The sequence below is a fragment of the Eulemur rufifrons genome, chromosome 15, assembly GCF_041146395.1.
Source record: "Eulemur rufifrons isolate Redbay chromosome 15, OSU_ERuf_1, whole genome shotgun sequence".
Taxonomy (NCBI): domain Eukaryota; kingdom Metazoa; phylum Chordata; class Mammalia; order Primates; family Lemuridae; genus Eulemur; species Eulemur rufifrons.
Window position 1 is genome coordinate 36,553,295 of NC_090997.1, and position 18,635 is coordinate 36,571,929.

General features: G+C 37.9%; 1 protein-coding gene and 1 pseudogene across 2 annotated transcripts in view; both read right to left on the bottom strand.

Moving 5' to 3' along the window:
• IMPG1 (interphotoreceptor matrix proteoglycan 1) overlaps nt 1–18,635 on the bottom strand; it is a 127,711-nt gene that overhangs the window by 84,798 nt on the left and 24,278 nt on the right. For both annotated transcript variants that reach the window (XM_069488552.1, XM_069488551.1), the window contains 5 exons: nt 14,944–15,110; nt 14,642–14,670; nt 10,575–10,639; nt 6,682–6,785; nt 2,131–2,280 (listed from right to left, as the gene is read on the bottom strand). In XM_069488552.1, coding sequence (XP_069344653.1) covers nt 2,131–2,280; nt 6,682–6,785; nt 10,575–10,639; nt 14,642–14,670; nt 14,944–15,110 — 515 coding nt within the window. The remainder of the gene's footprint in view (nt 1–2,130; nt 2,281–6,681; nt 6,786–10,574; nt 10,640–14,641; nt 14,671–14,943; nt 15,111–18,635) is intronic.
• LOC138395705 (protein SGT1 homolog pseudogene) lies at nt 3,305–4,305 on the bottom strand (annotated as a pseudogene).

Here is an 18,635-nt window from a genome sequence, read left to right on the forward strand (position 1 = left end):
AGTGAAGAGTCAATTATCCAACTTTGAAGATATTTTGACTACACTAAGGATTTGCTGAAAAGAATGTTTCAAGGAAAAAATGGAAAAGTTGACCAACTCGTCTTTAATTCATTCTATCTAATAATCCATGTCTAAGTACTTCTCTGGTTCATAAATACCCCATGCTGATTCTTTCTTTTTAAAGTTGGTAGAAAGGATTCTTTACATTTTATTGACTAAATGCTGATGCGAGGAGAGGTTGGAGGTTAAGAATGTTTCACTTATTCATTTCCTCTCCAGGTGAGAGGAGGTAAGCGTTGAATTCACCATGAGAAGTGAGGCCCCATTTGTTCCCTGGCCATGTTAAGATTCATGTGCACCCAGGCTGTCCATAAGCGTAGTTCATTTACAGTTGATTTGGTTATGTCATCTCATGGATGCTTCGATTTTCAGTTGCATTTATACAAATAATTACTGAGTAGTGACTGCATCTCAAGCTTGTATTAGGAGGTTAGGCTTCAGAGCTGAAAGGATCAGTTTCTGCTCTCAAGGGGAAGCTCACAGCCTGGTAGTGCTGAGGGTGGCAGGTGAGGAGAGAGGACAAGAGATGGCGAGATGGCAAAGGCCATAGACACGTGAACAAGCGATCTCGAGACAGGCTGATTAGTGTTGCGCCAGCAGTGGGCACCAAGTATGAGCAAGCCCAGGAGAGAGGAACTGAACCCAGGATGGGTAGACGGAACTTTCCATGATGGAGTACCTAAAATGAGACTTGGGGAAGGGCATTCTAGATAGAAAAGGCAGCACACCTAAAGGGTAAATGTCAGGAAAATTTACAAACAGTTTGTATCTCTGAAAACTAGAGTGCAAGGGAAGGGAGTGATAAGGAACTAGTGTAAAATGAGGCTGGAAAGGAAGGCAGGGATCTTATCATGGTATACAGATGCCACGCTCAGCATAGCAGTTGGATTCATTTAATATCTTTCAGGGACTTGAAGAGCATTTGAATTTAATCAAGGACAGACATACCATGATGGTCAGAGATGGAAGAGACATCATGGAAAGGCTGCTCAGTTTAGTAATTGACAACATGGACAATAAAATTGCCTTCCACTTATCACCTAGAAAAAATACCATGTCTTTTAATTGCACCAAACTGCAAAAATGGAAATATTATGTAAGGAAAAAATATTATGAATTAAAATTCATATTTCAACACAGTATGTTCTTTACTTGGTGCCTATGTGGTTATTTTATTTTATTTTAATCCTTTATTGAAGTATGATTGAGAGATAAAAAGCTGTACGTATTTAATATATACATCTTGATGAATTTGTCTATAAATATCTATCCATGAAACCATCACCATAATGGTCATTTGGACATATAAAATATCTGCATAGCATCTTTTGGTTGAATGAGATTTAAAAACCTACTAACATTTAAAGAAAATCTATGTGAAAATACAGTAGTCTTCCCTTATCTGGGGGAGATACATTCTAAGACTTCCAGTGGATGCCTGAAACCTCAGATAGAACCTAACCCTATATATACTATGTTTTTTCCTATACATACATGCCTATCATAAAGTTTAATTTATAAATTAAGTACAGTAAGATATTAACAATAACCAATAATAAAATAGAACAATTATAACAATATACTGTAATAAAAGTTATGCGAATGTGGTCTCTCTCTTTCAAAATATATTATTGTACTGTGCTCACCCTTCTTGTGAAGATGGGAGATGATACAGAGTCTATGTGATGAGATGAAGTGAGGTGAATGATGTAGACATTGTGGCGTAGTGTTAGGCCACTCTTAACCTTCTGATGAATTGTCTATTTCTGGAATTTTTCATTTAATATTTTGGACCAGAGTGGACCATGAGTAACTGAAGGTGTGGAAAGCAAAATTGTGAATAAGGGGGGACTACTTAAGAATGGAGAAGCTGGAATGAAAAGCTTCCTTGGAGATCCTTTTGTCCTAAGATTTTGAGACCCACTGTAGTTTCTGTTTTCTTTTTGATGGTTAGAAATGAATGCCTGGCCACAGGAAGTTGGAACTGTTGGCCAAAAGTGTTTATGTCCTGTTGGCTCCCAGATTCTCAGTCATGACTTAAATGTGGTCGTGCGGGCTGGGTCCACTCACCTGAAGCTGGGACTTTACTGCTAGCTCCTGGTAATATGGGGACTGGGAGTCAGCAAGCTCTGCCTTGAACCTCTGGTTCACCAGAGAGACGCTCAGCTCCACTTTCTGATCCGGAGGGCCCTCGGACGCAGTGAATTCTGTTTCTCTTTCCTGAATCAAAAAAAAGGACTTCCATTTATATAAACCACAAACAAATAGCTATATTATATAACACATATTGATATTGTCTCAAGAAGTGAATTATGAAGGCTCAAGTGCTTTTTGAATAAAAGTCCTATTAACTAGAAGTGGCCTCTGAATTTCAGTGAGAGACAAAGTATCAAAGCTCCAACAAACTATTTGGAGTCTTTGAGAACACTGTCATTTTATGACTGTGTAATCTTCATGAAAGCATTTACTTACATGCATACACATACATTCCCTACATAGACACACACATATTTACATATATATTGCTGGTGCATCACTAGTATTGTTCCATATCATTGTGTTACCTTATAAATACTCTTTGGTGAGGATTAGATTAGACAAAATAACCTGCAGATGTTGAGATATTATTTAATATACTCTCTTTTGGAGAAGAGTCTAGACTAGTTTAATGAGAACATTGGAGCTTAAACTTCACATTGAAACTAGTTAGAAAGTACTGTCAAGCCAAGAGAGAGTTTGAAATTTCTCTCAGAAGGAATGGCACATTTGGGTCACCTTTGGATGCATGTGGCTAAGAACAGAAGCACTGTTATGATGCTCTGGATTTGGCCTTGATCACAAAGGGCCAGGGGTCATCCTTCTTGCCCGTTGGCCTGGAAACCAGCAGGTGGCTTTCACTGCTCTGAATTCACATGGGCTTCCAGGGCCCACAGCAAGCCTGCAGCTGGGTTTCAAACTTGGGTTTCATAGATTTTCAGCATTGGGTACCCAGATGATACTGAGATCTGCACAGCTTGCCCTCAAAAGAAAGAAATATGTCTGTGGAAAATTGAATGCCTCTGGTTATATACATAGTCTCTTATAGTGAAAATGAGAGTTAAGGAAGCCGAAAGAAGAGAATGACCAATTGGAAACTGCCATGAAGGACAGAGTTCAACTGAATGGTAGAAGATGTATTTCTTCCTCTTTCCTTTCCTTTTCTTTTCTTTTCTTTTTCTTTTACAGTGAAAGCAAATTAATTTATTTAGTACTTTTTCCATTCCATATCATCGGGAGGGTTGATTTCAACTTTTCTTTTACCTACATCAGACCGGTTGGTACTCAAAACTGTACCACCAGACTCCATAAATGATTTGTTCATGGCACGTTTAACTTCATCAGAACCATCTGCTGAAATAATTTGTTTATAGCTACATCGCCCTCCAACTTCTCATTCTTTTCTTCTTCTTTGATCTCGCCAACCAATTTATCCCAATTTCTTGTATAATGAGATGATGATGGGTATAGAGTCTTTATATCTGCTATGAACTGTTTTGGCTTAGACACATCTCCTTGCCCTCCCAGTGTTTCCCATCTCACAGCCTCTGGTTTTTTCATTTTAATTTCAATCTCTGTAAAAAGTACTTTAAATGTGCTCTGTTCTGCTATTACAGGATAAAGAAGTCTCAGTTTCATATTGTAATCCTCTCCAGATGGAAGTTTCACCAAAGCAGACAGCTCTTTTTCTGAAAATTCCACATTTACATCATTCTTCTGAACATTCTTGATCATAAGTGTAATGATGACTTGAGATTCTGTTTGATACCAGTCATACTTGATTTTTGACTGATGAGTCTGCTGGGGTGTAGACACCTCAGATTCTGATCCATTCTGAGCTTCTTGACACCTTTTAATCTAGACACTGAAATCAACATCTGCACTCTCTAATTTTTATCCTTCTGTAAAAGTTTCTAGAGCAGCAGCATAGTTTTTTTCGTGGTATTCACATATCCCTTTTCTCAGCATAGCAGTAGAATAATTTGGATTGAGTTAGAGAGATTTCTTTGCATTAGCAACCGCATCACTGTAATTCCCAGGAAGAATATGACAATAAGCTCTTTGACAATAACATTGTGTATCTGGTTTCTGTTCCAAAGCCTTAGTCAGCTTCTCTAATGCTGCCTGGCGGTCCTTGACAATCAGAGCATCTGAGAAGCTCTGGAAAAACCTCTGGGCTGTTGTTGCAGGGCCTGCTGCAGCCGCCATCCCCTCTAGTCACAATTGCTGCCCCTGGAGCTGCTACTACCGCGAGTGTCAGCTCCGCCACCACCCAAGGGGGAAACTTCTGCCTCCTCCTCATTTCTAGTACAGCCTCCAACTTTGTAGGACACAAGGAGGATGTGGATTCACACTTAACAGACTTCTGATGTTTGTTTAAAAGAGCTTCATTCGTTCAAAAAATATATACTGAGTTTCCGTACGAGTGTAGCACAGTGCTAGGATCAATGGGCCATTAAAAGAAAAGTATGGCATATGGTATTATTCTCTAGAAACTTACCAGTTCATTAGGCAGATTTGAAGTTTATGTGAGACATTTAAATAAATTCTTTAAATGTGTTAGTGAGAAGGGTCTTAACTTACCCTCAGCCACCAGATTAATTTTTCATGCCTCTCACCTGGCACCTTCAGAGACTCGCTTATTACCTATGGGTTAAAACTCAAACGCTTTTTCCTGATGTTCGAGGTTCTCCATAGTCTGATTCCAACTTGTTTGAATAATTTTAGTCTCAGTTTCTCCTCTGCCCTGACTGCCAGACTGCTCTGTTCACGGCTGCTCAGACACCACATTGCTTATGCTAGTCTCCTACTGGAGCTCTTCCTCATTAGAACCCACGCTCTACCTCCAGCAACACACACACACACACACACACACACACACGCACACGCACACACGTTTTCCTCCTCTTACCATCTGGGGTAGAAGAAATCTTTGCCTCCTCTGAACTCCTTCCTGTAGCATTGATAACATTGGAACCACTCATTTGGTGTCTATCATATACTCTCCTAGAGTCTTCTTTTTATATGCAAACCTTGCCCCCCCCCACATAATCCCCTTGATCCAGCATGATTCTTACTCTTCAATGAACCTCAAAGCAAAAAACATGGGGCCATTTATACCCCAAACTCTCAGTAAATATACATGACTATGGGTGGCATCCCCTGAAACCTGTCCTGGTTTATCATTTCGTCCCAGTTACCTGCCATCTTCAGTCATAGCTCTTAGACTATTTTACGGTACGTGATCACATTATAAATTCCTTGGAAGCAGGGATTGTGTCTTTGTTCATTTTAGGATCTTTGGTGCATAGCCTAATGCCTGGCACATCAGCAGATTTTTGTAATGTTTGCTGAATGAAAGAATCAGGGATAGATGCAGGTGGTAAAAAGGATATTAGGAGAAAGATGCAATGAATGTGAAATGAAATATTAGATGGGACATGGGGGATGTAAGAAAAGAGAGAAGACAGACTAGTTGCCTTAGAAATTTTATAGGGAATGTATATTGAATTATGGTCAATAATTTTTTTTTCTAACAGCAATTTTCACTGTGGATGGAGCAGCATTTTTCAGAAAAATACAATATTTTCCTTTTTTGTTTATGCCAATAGTTCAATCAAACCTTCAGCCATGTGGCTTAAAAGGCAGATAGAGTGGCCAATTGGATCCAATCCCTGCTTTCTCATGTAGAGCTGCTGAGACTACACTTTGTGCCTTTGCCCAGCAGCTTTGAACAAGTGGTGTCTAAGCAACCATGAACAGAGTAGTCTGTGCCTTGGAGAGAGGTTGACAGAAAGGGGAAAGGACCAGGGGAGCCATCTTACAAGCGCTGGGGATAGGGATGAGAAGAGCCAGGTTCTTGTCCACCACTCCTTATCCTGCTGCCCCCTTTGGGGTCTTTAGTACTCATGACTAATGAGAACAGTGGTTCCCTGCTTTGGCACTGAGTGTCTGGGCTCAAGACTGGTTAGGGAGGTTAAAATTTCCCCCCCTTTTTTTGATAACCACCATTAAATTCTGTAACAATTCTCTCATCCTGCACACCTTTCACTCAAGAGTGGTGACAAGTGGTCCTCTTGGCCTTAGAACACAATTTATTTTTCCCCAGATTGACAAACAGGATCTTGATCATTTGATATCTGACCTATTCATGCTGTATATGATTGCGAACAAAAATTTCACTCTTGCTGTCAAGCGTGAATGGGATTACACTTCAGTGGGGAAAGGCCCTAGTGACTGATTGATTCATTCATTCATTCTAACACTTAATAAGCACCAACAATATATAATGTTCTGTTAAGTACTGGGGGGGGGGAAAGGCCCCTGCCCTCCAGAGCTTACAATTAAGTTGTTTCTTGTAATTCCTCCCACCTTATCCTAGTCCTCAATTTATTACATTTTCCCCCCTTTCAGTTGCCAGGAAGAAGTGAGAATAGTGAATAGAACAAAGTCACTGACTGTTAATTAGATAAAAATGCAGCACTAATATTACTGAATGGCCAGGTCATCCATTCTCTTTTTCTGTTTTGCTAAAAGAACAAAAACAAGCATGTGAAGAACTAGATCAACTCTTGAACTTCTTACTGTTGTGGGCATCTTGGTGTCGTTGAGGGTATCATTGAGAATTTCATTGAGGAATGTGTCATCAGGAGTGGGAAGGAAGGGCTTGAATGAGACATCGGCAGCATCTGTGGAAATTAAAAAAAATTACAGACACAAAAATGAGACTGGAGGAGTTTAAATTAGAACAAGGGCAAAATCCCATACGCTTTTTCTGTCACTCTGGAACTTACAGATGTTAGGTGGCTTCTGAACTCATATTTTTAAGATCACATAAATATGTCCTTGAAAAAATATGACTCATACTTTTTTTTAATCTGAGTTAAATTCTTCATTCTTCCTCTTTAGGACCCAAGGTTGATGCTACCCTAGATGTGTTAAAGTTAAATGCTTTTGCATGATAAGATATGATTAATTTTTCTTTTTGAGACTATATAAAGGATGCAGACAGATATTTACCTTGAATTTGTTCTTGAGAGTTTTCTTAGAATACTACACAAGTCCTTAAAATTTAGATTGCTTTCGCAATCACCGAGGCATAGGATTTTAACTAGAAATTCCAAGAGATGAAAGACCTTGGAATTAAGATGCCATCAGTTTCACTCCTTTTAGAACAGACCACCGTAAACTATTTCAGATATGTGGCAAATGTTTGGATATATTTAAAGATCTCCATAGAATGGAAATCTAAGTTTTATGCAAGTAAAAAAAAAAAAAAGAGGCATCATTGTAATACAAATGCATTTCTATTTATGAATAATTATTTTAAAAATACTCAGAGAAAATAGTGTTATAATTAATTGGTTTATATTTAGTCAGAAATACCTTTCCATTTCAATCTTAATTAGGCAAACACATAGAATATATTACTTTATTTTTGTGTTTTAGGAAACAAGATATATCAAAAAATGAATTGATCTTTTCTTGCCCCCTGAGGAGTATGTGGTATCTGGGAATCAGTAGTCACAAAGGGTCACTTGTAACTGTGAGGTTCTGTGAAGTCATCGTTCTGGGAATGGAATTGTGGTTCCTAGTGGGGGAAGTGTAAGGGTGGGTATCAAAATCATCTGGAGAAGGCTTTTTTTTTTTTTTGCTAATAAAATACATATCCTGTGGCATATCAGAATCTCAAAGGATGTGGTCCCTGTCACCTTCCCCTTCAGCCCTAGTTGAAAAACCCTGCTGTAAGCAACTGGGATGGATGTGTTTCTGTATCCTGAACTTCACCAGACTGTTACCAATTTAAAGTGTCTTCAAGCTGTACAATTCCATAAAAATTCTGTTTATACCACATTTTTTTGTTACAATAAAAAGATGCTTAGCTAGTATACTGGAAGAACAAACTTTTTGTTGTCATTTGGGTATCCTTCCATTTTATTGCCTTGAAAAGAGAAATTACCCACACTATGAAAACTAAGAACAAATATTAGGTAGCCTGGGTTTATCTTCTAATGCATTCAGCCTGTTTTGGAGATATTTCACTCTTCACACCTAAGACACCTGCTAACATTTCCCTATCAAAATCTAGTCTCAGGAAACTTTATTATAACTGAAAAATGCGGTTACAATCAGTGTCTGAACCCACTTAATGTCCTCCTTTCCCAGGGAGTGTTGCATTTACATTTTAAGGTTTCAGGTTAAAGATAAGGAAAATTTAATTTTTGAATCGCAAACTTATATATCCAAATTCCACTACACTTGCAAGTTTTATCAGTAATTGTAATGGAGGGGTTAGGGTGGACAGTGAAAGTTGGGAGAAGAGAGAGTTTTCTTTTGAGTAAAGTCTTCAAGGTGTCCCCAGGTTCACACTGTTAGAAGATTTTCAACTCTCTTTCTGCATTAGATCATCACTGATGCTGTGTCCGAGAAGTATGATGAGAACTGCTTTCGTTGCAGTTAGGATCTGGCAGTTTTTTTGTAGGTGCATTTTGGAAATAATCTCAACAGTAGAAGTATCTGTGTGTGAACCTCAATCTTAGATGCCCAGGAGCACTGGGAAAATGATGCCAACACATTTGCTGCTGGAACTGAAATATATAGTGCATGTTGCATCATATCATTTGTCCACCATTCTCTCAAAGTTTTTGTAGATAAAAAATAATTTATAATAAAGAGTTCATTTTAACTTATTGTTTTGTTTATCTTACTAAATTTAATCTTGTCTTACAAGATTACTTCTTTTCAGCTAAAAACTTCTTTCAGCTAAAATATACTAACTTCAAATTTAAAAAATAGAAATACAAATTTCAATTCTCACATTAATTTTGGTTATTTTTCAACCTTAAAAATGAAGTCAGTGAAAAGCATCTTTCAATATTATTTCTCCTGTAAGTAATACTTTCTTGAATAAGATGTTATTAAGGGTTGCATGTCAAATTTGAGCTGTTTATAAGGGGAATTAACAAATATGTAGCTCTTCTTTTATAGTTAAAAAAATGTGTTTTACCACTAATATTTTTAATAATTGAAATTGTCCTAGCGTTCTTGTATTATTAGCTACAAGTCAGCGCAGAAATGGTAAAATACCTGAATTTATGAAAAATACTAAAATATAGTCACAGCTTTCTGAAATACTAAAATACAGCTTTCTCTGTATGTCAGTAAATAAAGAAATGGGAAAATAATATTATTTGTTTAAAAAATCTCTATTTTCTCATTTCTAGATTTAAAGTCATCAAAATTTGATTTCTTAAAGCATTATTAACATAACTAAAAATCAAATATACTGAGGAAAACATTGCTTAGAGGACAGTTTTATATTGTATATTTAAAAGTATTCTTAAATTATATGAGAAAATGGAAAGACTGTAATAGAAAAATACATGAAAGAGAAATTTCAAACATCTAATAAAAATAGGAAAAATTATTTTCCCTTTCCTTTTGGCAAACATTAAAACAAATAGTAATATTTAGCATTAGCAAGTGTGCAATAAGATAGGCTCTTTTGACCTATCTTATTGTGTTATTTAAATTATAACAAAATTTCTGGAAAACAAATTTGGCAAAAATCTATCAAAAGCCTTAAGATTCATAGTCTTTGATTCACTAGTCTATTTTGAGAAGTCAGTGATTTGACAAAGATTTGTGTTTAAATATGTTAATTAAAGCATTATTTGTGGCTGAGCATGGTAGTCCACACCTGTAATTCCAGCACCTTGGGAAGCTGAGGCAGGAGGATTGCTTGAGGCCAGAAGTTCAAGATCAGCCTGAGCAAAGTAGTGAGACCTCGTCTCTACAAAACGTAAAAAAAAAAATTAGCCAGGCATGGTGGTGTGTGCCTGTAGTACTAGCTACTCAAGAGGCTGAGGCAAGAGGGTCACTTGAGCCCAAGAGTTTCCGGCTGCAGTGAGCTATGAGTCCAGGAGTTTGAGGCTGCAGTGAGCTCTGATCATGCTACTGCACTCCAGCTTGTCTCAAAAAAAAAAAAAAAAAAAAAGAAGAGAAAAGCATTATTTGTAATAGCTTATAAACACAACAATGATGGAATGGTCTCATTGATTACATTTGTATAGCTACAACAGAATGTTGGAAGTCATCAAAATGATTATTGAAGTTTTAGTGGAACTAATGTTCTTTACATTATGTTAAGTAAAAAAAGTGATACTAACTCTTAAGTATGATCTCAGTAATACATACATGTAATAGGAGAAAGATGGCAGAAAATAGGCAAAAATGATGACGGTTGCCCCTAAATTGTAGATAATAGATGATTTGGTTTAACCTTTATTCTTTCCTATATTTTCTACGTTTTATACAATAAAATTTAAATTATTTTATAAGGTTAGGAATATGAGTTAGTTTGAGAAAGTACATTATAAACTTTGTTAACTTCAGTTAAGGATTGCTTTGTAGATAACATGGTTTCATGATGATTTGAATTAAAGTTTGGAGGCAGATGAAATGAGATCTAAGCTTACCTGTTGAAAACACAGGGGCTTCACCAGGCTCTTCCAACGTCTCTTCTGTAGATATTTCATCTTTTCTATTAGCACAACAGAAAAGAAAACAGAGGTGGTGACAAGAAACTTGCTGACAGTAGGGGACATACATTTAAATTTGCCTATACTGAATAGACCTAAAAATTAGAGAAAAAGTATAGTTTAAAACTGGATTTACCTATGTTTTCTTTTATTACAGAAGTAATATTTGAATGTATTCTCATTGAAGAAAAATTTAACAGCCTCTTAAAATGGCTATGTTTGACTCCAGGGCTTTCCATCAGTTTTGTGTGGTCCTGGGGAGGATTTCCATAGTAGGCAATGCTGATCTTTAGGGCTTGATGTTTTACAGTCCCATTGTGCTCACTCTGGGTTCTTGATAATTGATGACATGCTCTGTGACTGAAATATTCCTCCTAAAATCCCAGACCCTCAAGTCTGCATATCCAGAGTCATTAAGCTTATCTAATAACGCAACTCTTGTGGTTACAGTAATGGGAGAGAAGCTGCTTTATATGTAATGCAGGTGTATTACATCTGTATTCTGGACACAATCATTGTCTGCCATGGTGACCAGCCAGGAAACTGGGGATAGGTTTGCAGTGCCAAGGGATGACAGTGTGGAAGATGTTCTAGGGGCAGACACAAGGGCATGGTGGTAAAGCTGTCTGCAGATAATGTTGGTTCATCTTAGCAAGCATTATTTAGAGAGGAATACTGATAGTGATATATTTTTGAAGCTCACTGAAAGATCTGTTGCTGTCAGCTATTAAGTACCACAGGATTGTGTCTGTGTTAGTATAATATAACAGTATTTGATCAATATATTTGATCTAATTATCTGTGGCTCATGATGGTGGTAAGATCAAAGGGAACAGCTAGAAGTTCTGTTGTTTCAGAGTCATCTAGATTGGTTATAGCCAATAGTACCATCTACATATTTCTGCTACACCCAATTCTGCCAAAGTGCTAATAAGTGTAATATACAAAATATTATCAATCAGTCAGGCACAGGTTCTAACCAGTCAGAATGGATGTCAGTTGTAAACATGGATAACTACAGTGGTCCACAGAGGCCAAATATAAACTCAGATTCACAGTAGAATTTGGAACCAGCTCTTCTTGTTATTTTTTTTTCTGGTATTATACAGTGTACTTAATAAGTAGTTTTTAATGGAGATTATATTTAATAAACTCTCATATCAAACATTATATATAGTGTTTATGACTTAGACAGTTTTTTAAATTTTATAGATCTTTGTTTATATTACTAGTAAGCTCTCCAGGAGCAGAGAGGAGGGGATGGGTATATTCACACCTAACGGGTGTGGAGGGCACTGTCTGGGGATGGACACGCTTGAAACTCTGACTCAGGCAGGGCAAAGACAATATACATAACCTAAACATTTGTACCCCCGTAATATGCTGAAATAAAAAATTAAAGAAAATAGTAAGATCTCCCTTCCTTCTAATTACTTGTCTCCTTGTTTTGCCTTGTTGTAAGAAAGAAAATAGCCAAGAAGAATAGTTAGTGAAAGGCTGGCTATTGCATTAGTTACAAGTTAACAGCTCACTTGTGCAAGACTCTGTGTGGGATGCTGTTTCCTTGTCCTTTACTAAAAGGTGTGATTCTACCACTAAACTGCCAATCTATCCTGTCACCGAGAAGCTGTAAATTGGGAAGCTGGGCCACACAGTTCTTACAGTAGCCTTTATTTCAAAATCACTTGAAATTGGCAGATTTATGGGCTAGTCAGGTGAGAAAATTTTCTGTTTTGTCTTCTTGGAAAGGTTCAAAATAAAAGAGAATTTCTTTCCTTTTTCTTTTTTTAAACAACTTGGTAATCACAGTTAATGTAAAATGTTTGTTTCATGCTCCTTCTTTCTTTCCAGCAATGCTGGCAGGCACAGGAGTGGATAGAATGATTTTCTTCTTTCTCTTTCTGGCGTGATAATTGTTTCTTATAATTAACGTTTCTCTATAAAGATTTGGTACATTCTTTTGCTTTCTTTCTTTCTTTCTTTCTTTTTTTCTTTCTTTCTTTCTTTTTTTTGAAAATGGAGAAGTCAGTAAAGTATTTAAATCAGAGAAGCCAATATGTCTCTGTCTTGTGAACAAAGGTAATACCCTAGTATTAAGATTTTCCTAAGTCACATTATTTCTCTTGGAAATCACTTTTTACAATTCTTAAAAGAGTGGCTTGATAGGCATAACTGATTGACAAAATAGGACTTTGCTCAGTTTTGTGTAGTAGGTGGAAAGGTGTGAAATAGTTCCTGCTCTTGAGGGGTTTACACTGTCACAGGGAAACAGGAGAAAGCCAGGAAATGTGAAGTAGAAATGTAAGTGCCAAACAGAGTGCAAGGTTCAAAGCAGGGAAAATTGCTGCAGGCTCAAATAGGCCATTAAGACAACATGGGGAGGTGGGACTCCACCTGGAGCTTGAACAGGAGTAGGGCTTGGATAGGTGGGGTGGACAAGGGAGGTTCTTCCAGGCAAGAGGGAAAGGCTTGGGTCTGAGTCCGGGGTGAGTGGGGTGTGGTCTGTGCTCACTGGTATGGTGGCAGCAGTTGGATTATGGGTAATGTGAAGCCAAGGTGGAAAGGTCAGGGGGTGGAAGGTCTTCACTAATTAGTTCGGCCTCTGCCTCAGTGGAGGTCCTAGCAGAAAACAGATAACTCATTCATAGTGAGGTAATTTGAACAAAGTTTAATGAAAGGATTATTTACTAAGTTGTGGGAAGAGTGTGGGCACAACCACAGGGGAGAGTGAGGGGCCACAGGGCAAGTAACAGCAGAGTGCTAAAACTACCCCGAGGCCAGGAGGGTGGGAGGATAGCAGGAGCCAGAGACTAGAGAAGGCTCTGTGGAAAGAGCTGCCTGGCAGGAGGTGAGATGAAGTTGAAGAAGGCCATGAGAAGGCTCAAAGACTCTGCAGGTGTGTGTGTGGTGAACTCCATGCCCTCACGTCCTCTTTCCCTCTGACCTCTTCCTCCCCACTGGCTGGCCCTAATCAGAAGCCAGAGGGCAAGTGATGCTACTGATGCAGTTCTTACCAGCAGCCTCCTGAGCACAGAGGTGAGCTGGAGAAGGGTGGGGAGTGGATATTCAGAAGGGCAAGGGGAAGGTGTAGGAATCTTTTGAAAGTCATTGAGCAGGGCTCAATGTAACAAAAAGAATATTTCAGACTTATTAATCCAGCAGCAGTTATGCAAATTAAGGAGAAGAGATTAGAGACAGGGACATCTGTTAGGGAGGTCAGATTTGAGATTTTGACATTTTTCACAGAGGTAATTAATAAGTTAATTAATAAGGTCCACCAATCTGGACTAGGTTGGTGGCAAAGGGAGTAGACACAAAGGAACAAATGTGAAAGGCATTATAAAGTTTCTCCAGTAAGTGATATGGCCACATTTGTGTCTCTCTTTGTAGTTTTATCTTCAGATTTAGATTTCTAAAAGTTATAAACCATAGGTATTTTGTGAGTTTAGAGTTTGGCAACATCTCTCTTCTTTAATCATTTTATCTAATACACGTTCCTTTCCTTTTCCTTTTTTTTGCTTTGTGATTTTCTTATTTAATATTCAATTCTTGATGATATAGTTTCCAGTGCTTTAGTACTTTAGTTTGAGAAATACTAACACTTTAAAGAATACCAAATGAGAGTTCAAAATTCAGGTAGCTCTCTGATTATATTAAGTATTTTCCAGATGTAACTAACTAATAGTTTACCATAAATTCTAAAAATCAAACTGTTTTAATGGCTTCATATAAGTGAAGATACACATTAAATACATATCACATAGTGCTGAATTCATTTTATCTGAAAACAATGCAAACATCTATCTCCATCTATAAGGTCTATACATTTTTCTTTTCTATTCCATGTATCTTCAGCACAATATATGCATAAATTGTCTGTCAGAATAACCTACACAGATCTTAGTGGCTGACATAAAGTTATAAAGGTACAATAGCTTAATTTCACTCTATTATATGATCTTTCTAAAGTCAAGAGCACGCAGCACTCTATTTTGGATACTTACCTCTCAGGAAAGCTGCTCTGTTTTATTCTCTGAAAAAAGAAAAAGGTAATTTTACCAGGAGATAATGCTAATGGAAGAGCTAAAGTCTATTTTCATTCCCTTCTCTCTTCAACTACACTTCTACCTGCCAGTGCAATATTATTTTGCAGTAATAAAATTCCTGTTGGCCTTTATCAGATATCTGCAAGCATTTCTTCAACTAACCCTCATGCTGGGGGAAACTAATTCAAAAGGGGCGGGGGCTGGAGGCCTGGGAGCTGTTCGGTTAGTGTTCCAAACAACCATACGGTGTTTAGGCTCACCTGCTGAAGAAGATCCAGGTGCTCCTGGGAGTTGCTGAAGTTTTGGCCAATGTCAAAGAGGCAGAAGGTCTCCTGCTGGCAGATGCTGACCCAGTCCTGGTATTCTCCTATGTCAGGGATGCGATCCAGAAAGATCCGATATGCTTCCCACACCACTTCCTGACACACTGCAATATAGAGCCATCGGGGGTGGAAAATGGCCGTGTCCTTACCCCAACCCAGGTTCAATCTCATAGCATGGAAAGTTCTTTCACGGCTTATGTCGACACACTAATTTACAGCCCCTAGAAATTAGGTCATTTAGTAAATATTTATTGAACACCTACTATATGCTATGGAGAAAAAGAAAAGAAAGAAAATAGGGATTGCACATTTATCCAAACGAAGAGAAATCAGTTTATTGAAGAGTCGTCTGCACCCCCATGTTTATTGCAGCACTATTCACAACAGCCAAAATACGGAATCAACCCAAGTGTGCAACAACAGATGAATGGATAAAGAAAATGTGGTTTATGTACACAGTAGAATACTATTCAGCCTTAAAAACAAGGTTGAAATACTGTCATCTGTGGCAACATGGATGGAACTAGAGGATGTTATGTTGAGGGAAATAAGCCAGGAACAGAAATTAAACACCATGTGTTCTCACTCATATGCTGAAACTACAAAAAGTTGATCTCATAGAAGTAAAAAGGAGAACAGAGGATATTTGAGGCTGAGAAAGGTAGGGGGAAGGGAGGGCCAGGGAGAGATTTATTAAAGGATACAAAATTACAATTAGATAAAAGCAGTAAATTCTAGTCACCTAGAGCTGGGGTCCCCAAACCCCAGGCCATGAACTGGTACCTGTGGCCTGTTAGGAACCAGGTCGCGCAGAGGGGTGAGCCACGGGTGATTCGTCTGTATTTATAGTGCTCCCCATCGCTTGCATCACCACATAAGCCCTGCCTCCTGGCAGATCAGCCGGGCATTAGATTCTCATAGGAGTGTGAATCCTACTGTAAACTGTGAATGAGAGGGATCTACGAGGTTGTGGGATCCTTTTGAGAATCTAATGCCTGATGATCTGAGGTGGAGCTGAGGCAGTGATGCTAGCGCTGGGTAGTGGCTGCAAATACAGATTATCATTAGCAGAGAGGTTTGACTGTAGGATAAATGTAATGCACTTGAATCATCCCGAAACCATGCCCTACCCTGGTCTGTGGGAAAATTGTCTTCCATGAAACTTGTCCCTGGTGCCAAAAAGGTTGGGGACCACTGATCTAGAGTATGGTATGGTGACTATAGTTAATAATATATATTTCAAATAGCTAGAAGAGAGGATATTGAATCCTCTCAGAGGATCCTTTCCCAACACAGAGAAATGATAAAAGTTTGAGATAATGGATATGCTAATTACCCTCATCTGATCACTATGCATGGTATGTATAGAAACATAATTATGTACTCCATAAATATATACAATTATTTTGTGTCAATTAAAAATGTAAAAAAAGGAGATAGGGAATATAGTATACGTGTGTGTGTGTGTTGGGGGGGAGTTTAAGACTGCAATTTGAAATAGGATGGTTGAGGAAGACTTCACTATAAAGGTGACTTTTGAACATTTTGAGAAAAGTAAAGGTCCCTAGGCTGGGGACTGCCAGGAGCATTGAAAGAAGAGCAATGACGTCAGTGTGGCCAGAGCAAGGTTGAGAGTAATAGAGAATGAAGACAGAAAGATGCAGTGAGGCAGACACAGACTGTGTAGGGCATGGTAGACCAGCAGTCTCCAAACTGGGGTACAGCTACCCTGGCTGTACTTGAAGACTTTGCAAGTGCTGGGCAGGCACACAGACATTTAAAAGGAATTACTTTCCAGGTCTCAGCTTCCCTGTGCATGCTTCACTAAAATCGGTCTCCCTGAGGACACACCTCTCCCTTTTCACTTCACCTTAGGTCACAATCCTTCCCCATTCATCCATCCCAATCGCACTGGGGCACAGCACCTCTGGGTTGCCGCACAAAGAGACAATTTGAGGGAACAATACTGAGATTGAGAGAGTGAACCTAGTGGAGGGATAACACACATTTTGACAACTCAGGTGATTTCTGATTCCTTGCTTTCAACAAATTAGAAGGAATCCTTAGGGAGTTGTCAGCTGATAGATCACTAAAAATGATCATGAAAGTTTATGATGTGATTATTGGCGTATAATGCCAAAGGCATTTGAAAAATAAGCACATTACTGTAAGAAAAATCCATCATTTCCCATCTATTTATTTATGTAAACAAGTTTTCTCAGCACTTAACTGAAACTAAGTAAAATAATAGGGATAAAATTGATATAAACTCTGTCTCCTTTTAGGAATACTCAATATAAATAATGACTAATTGTACATAAATTAACAGAGAAGCAAAACCAAAACAATCTCATCAATCAAAAGGCAGAAGCTTAGGAAGCTTAAGCTGTGAATCCTTTATTTACACTGATTCCTTCCAAAGCCCTGTTTTTAATTTTGCATTTCCAATTTTGTATTTATAAATATTAATACTCACAAAATGTGTACCTCATCCTACTTCCATCTGTCAATAAAAACTTAAAGAAATTTGTCAAATTTATTATATAGATTTATTTTAATCAATTGTATATTAAAATTATTAAAACTGAATCCAAAAGAAATTTATTTTTACACATAAAGCCTGTAGTCATAGGAAATAAAAAATGTAATTTCACTTTATATACTTTATTTATATTTTTGTTACTAAGAAGTATTTTAGAGCAATCAATAACAGATTTCCAAGTATTAATATAAATTACATTAAAATAAGACCCTCAGAGGGAAGTGGAAAGGAAATATGGATGTATGGAGAAAAAGGAACCATGTGACATTCCCTACTGTTTGGAAGTGTTTGCTCATGTATTTGTTAAGAGAATTTGATGGTAGGTATTGAATGGCCATGGTAGATTCCACTGGATATGTAAGAATGATACAATTCTTGTTCTATTTTAAGTATCAATATTTGCAACTCATTGAAAATTACATCCTATCTTATTAAACATGATGAAAAATTTTCGATATCAACTGAAAAGTGTACAAGTGCATATATAGCATAAAAATTACTTTAGGGGTTTAAGTGAGCAAAAACTGTTGGAAGACTCTCTTAAAAGCAGTTGTAGTATGCTGATTTTTACCTCTCAGGGGAAGGGAAGCAATTGGAGCCTTTGTGGCAGAGGCTGACACCACCTAACATTCTAAAGAAACACTTAAAGAACACTGCTGTGCTGAGAAAAAGGGCTGTGGGAAAGACAAAGGGAGATAAGACCAGTTTGGAAACTCTTATGCCTCTGCCTCATCTCCCTGGTGCCCACTTGATCTATGTCTGGATTTCTGTTTTATGAGGCAGAGAGAATTCCAGATCAATAGAAGCTCAGGTCATTTATGAGCAGCCACCTGGCCAGAACCTTCAAGGTAATTGATCTTTTATAATTAGTAGCACACACAGACAGAAGAGGGCGCAGTCCCTACCACCTCAAATGTGCCATCTAGTTTCCCACGTTTGGGAAAATAACAGGGGTCAACACATGTGGGAAGCAATGGAATAGGCTTGCCCTAGAGAACTCACTTTTGTGAACATGACCTGTCTCTTTCCAGGTAAGGATCAGGGCATTTTAATGCTTTTCCTGATACCAACCATCATGCAGTCTCTG